Source organism: Etheostoma spectabile, chromosome 16, assembly GCF_008692095.1.
Source record: "Etheostoma spectabile isolate EspeVRDwgs_2016 chromosome 16, UIUC_Espe_1.0, whole genome shotgun sequence".
NCBI classification, from domain to species: Eukaryota; Metazoa; Chordata; class Actinopteri; order Perciformes; family Percidae; genus Etheostoma; species Etheostoma spectabile.
Genome location: NC_045748.1, coordinates 18,400,002 through 18,402,703, shown reverse-complemented (window position 1 = coordinate 18,402,703; position 2,702 = coordinate 18,400,002). Strand labels below are relative to the sequence as shown.

Below are 2,702 nucleotides of genomic sequence, written 5' to 3'. Positions count from 1 at the left end.
TTTCTAAAAATCTTCTTTGTTTTACTTTGTTTTGAAAATTATTGCTGCATCTTTTAGTCTTTCATCTCACCTTTTGTAAAAGGAAACAATGTTTGTACCTGTATGTGTAGCAAATGATTGAATTAGTAATAAAGTAAATACATTCAAACTAAATGACAAGCCCTCATACCAAAAGTGTTGAAATCCATAAATAGTAACATATACCGAATGACAAATAGAAGTTACATTTTATTTTTCCCCAAAGAGAATTTTTTTTGGGCGAAATAACCCCTTCATTTGAAAACAATATACAACAATGGCATCAAAATATTATACACAATATTAAAAACAAAAATAAATGTGCAACTAGGTTTCTTAAAAAAAAACATACAATCTGTCCACCTCCTTTCACTCAGAGTTGTGTTGTACTACAGCACCCTCTAGTGGTTTACATTTTGAAAGTAAAACTAACAAATGAAAGCAAATTTGTACCATAAAACACAAAACTAAATAAATTATGTCCAGATAGTTTGAGTCACTCAACAAATCAGGTTTCCGCGTTCTATTCTGAGAGACATTGAGGGTTTGGGATACCCTGAGGTTTATTTTGTAAAACTGCACAAGATAAAAATGCAGAAAGATCACCCTTCTGTTTCTCTGCTCCACTGCTCAGTGCTCCCACAAACAAAAAGACTAGAGTCCTGTCAGCTTGCAGCAGAAATGTATAAACCCACTTTTTTAACTGGTCACAATATACCATTCAGGCCTCTTTAACCCATTGAGGAATGATGGTCCTGCGATAAGTCCGTCTTTCTGAAATGTTGCGTCTGACTTTTATCACAGTCGAAGGAGCCATCTCCAGGTCCAAAGAAGGGCTGGAGTGGGACTTTTTCAGCCCACCTTCATCCTCCTCTTCCTTCCCCACAGAGTCTGCACACACTGCTTTATCAAACAGGTTCAGGTCTGCGATGCTCAACCTACCTGTCTTCTTCACTCTCTTCCAGGCCTCCAGCCCCTCGATGTAGATCTTATAGCGACACATCTGCAGGGTTTGAAGAGACACAGGATCACTAACGGGTCCTTTAATTCTCACAATGCACACTGTTTTGCTCACAGTGCTTTCATTACCTCGTGGTGCAGGTACTCCGCTTTAACGCGATGCTCCTCCAGCTCCTTGGCCTTGGCTTTTTTGCCCTCTGGCAGGTTTTGCTGGAGGTAAGACAAGTCTGCCTCAAAGGACTCCAGCATTCTTGCATGAGACTGCAGCTGGTGTTCCTGCAACGCGAGAAGAGCAGCAAAACAGATAAAAACTAAAATCCTGCAAATCCATTTTATGCAAATCCTGCTGAGAAACAAATAGAAAGAATTGTCAGAAAATTATATCCCTGTCGTACTCCAGCTTTAGAGGTGCACAAGCGTTCCATTCGGTACTGTAATAACCTTAGCTAGATTATGTGGGAAGGAATCATCCAAACATGTAAAGTGAGACCATCTAACCTTTGAAAGAAGAAACGATTCATTCTCCCTTTTACAAATAAAAAGTTAAATTCATGAGCTAATTTTGTCTGGTATGACCAGTAGCTTTTGGAGGTTGTAGCTTAAGTTGCTATAACAGACAATAGTTTTAGCATTTATGATTATCAGGTAAGTGTTAAATGTAGCCAGAGGCTACTGTTCAGCTAAAATTGACATAGATGTGGTTTAATAGGACAAAAGACATTGTTCAAAAAGGTCATGTGTCAGGTCATGTCAACACATGTCACATTTAATTGGTTGTTCCTGATGCGAGAGAGAAAACGTAAATGTAAACAACGGCAAGTTGAAGTTGGATCATGCAAAAGGTATTTTGAGACAAAGCATGAGTTACATTCCTTATACAGGTTCAGTAAGAGTTTTGTAGCATGATGGACAAGCATTTTGAAGCAGTTCATGCCACGAATCCCTGGCCGTGACACTTGTATTGTGTTTGTTTTGTTTGTCTTTATCTGTCTGTAGTATGCTTGGTGTGTTCTGTCTATTATTTGTGCGTGTCTCCCTCTCTCTCTCTCTCCCCTGGCAGTCAGTTTGGGGTCGTGTCTGGCCTCGGTTTTCCACACACCCGCACTGATCCAATCACCACAAATGAACCTCATCTGCTCGTCAAAAGTAGACTTAAAAAGGACAGCCAGACATCCAGTCCCTGCCAAATCGTTATGAAGTATTGAGTACGTTAGACCCACACTCAACAACTCAGGAACCCACCTGGACTCTTTCCCCCTCCCTCACCGGCTTACTCAGTCTGTTTGCACATTTCTTGTCTTTACTGCTGTGTTTTACTACAGCAAACTTGACAGTTCAAATAAGTGGTGTCAAAACATATATATCAATGAAAGTCACAGTAGAGCTGGGATTTCTAGAATATACCTGCGACATTATCATATGTAACACTAAGCCAAAACATTTTAAAATACAGAAAAACACATTCATACACAAAATGACTTCCAATCATGACTAGGAGAAATATGAGTGTGTACCAGAGTTTGAGCAGACTGTGAGGAGGGGAGGATCGGTCTGAAGAACCTCCTCTGAGAGCCGACGGCGGCGGGGAACGGAGGCGAGGAGTGAAGAGCCGAAACCAGGTTGATGCGACTGATCCATGAATACATCTCCACTTTGGATCTGAGAGGAAAACAAACAGTGACACTGGCTGCTCGACACACACACACACACACACACACACACAC

The 2,702-nt window shown here is 40.7% G+C and overlaps 1 protein-coding gene across 3 annotated transcripts in view; it reads right to left on the bottom strand.

Annotated features, from left to right (window-relative positions):
* Positions 1 to 260: 260 nt before the first annotated feature.
* The window catches only part of LOC116704265 (PH and SEC7 domain-containing protein 4), an 11,615-nt gene continuing 9,173 nt past the window's right edge, over positions 261 to 2,702 (bottom strand). For all 3 annotated transcript variants that reach the window (XM_032539590.1, XM_032539592.1, XM_032539593.1), the window contains 3 exons: positions 2,493 to 2,637; positions 1,108 to 1,254; positions 261 to 1,021 (listed from right to left, as the gene is read on the bottom strand). In XM_032539590.1, the coding sequence (XP_032395481.1) occupies positions 740 to 1,021; positions 1,108 to 1,254; positions 2,493 to 2,637 (574 nt within the window). In that variant the 3' untranslated portion in view covers positions 261 to 739. The remainder of the gene's footprint in view (positions 1,022 to 1,107; positions 1,255 to 2,492; positions 2,638 to 2,702) is intronic.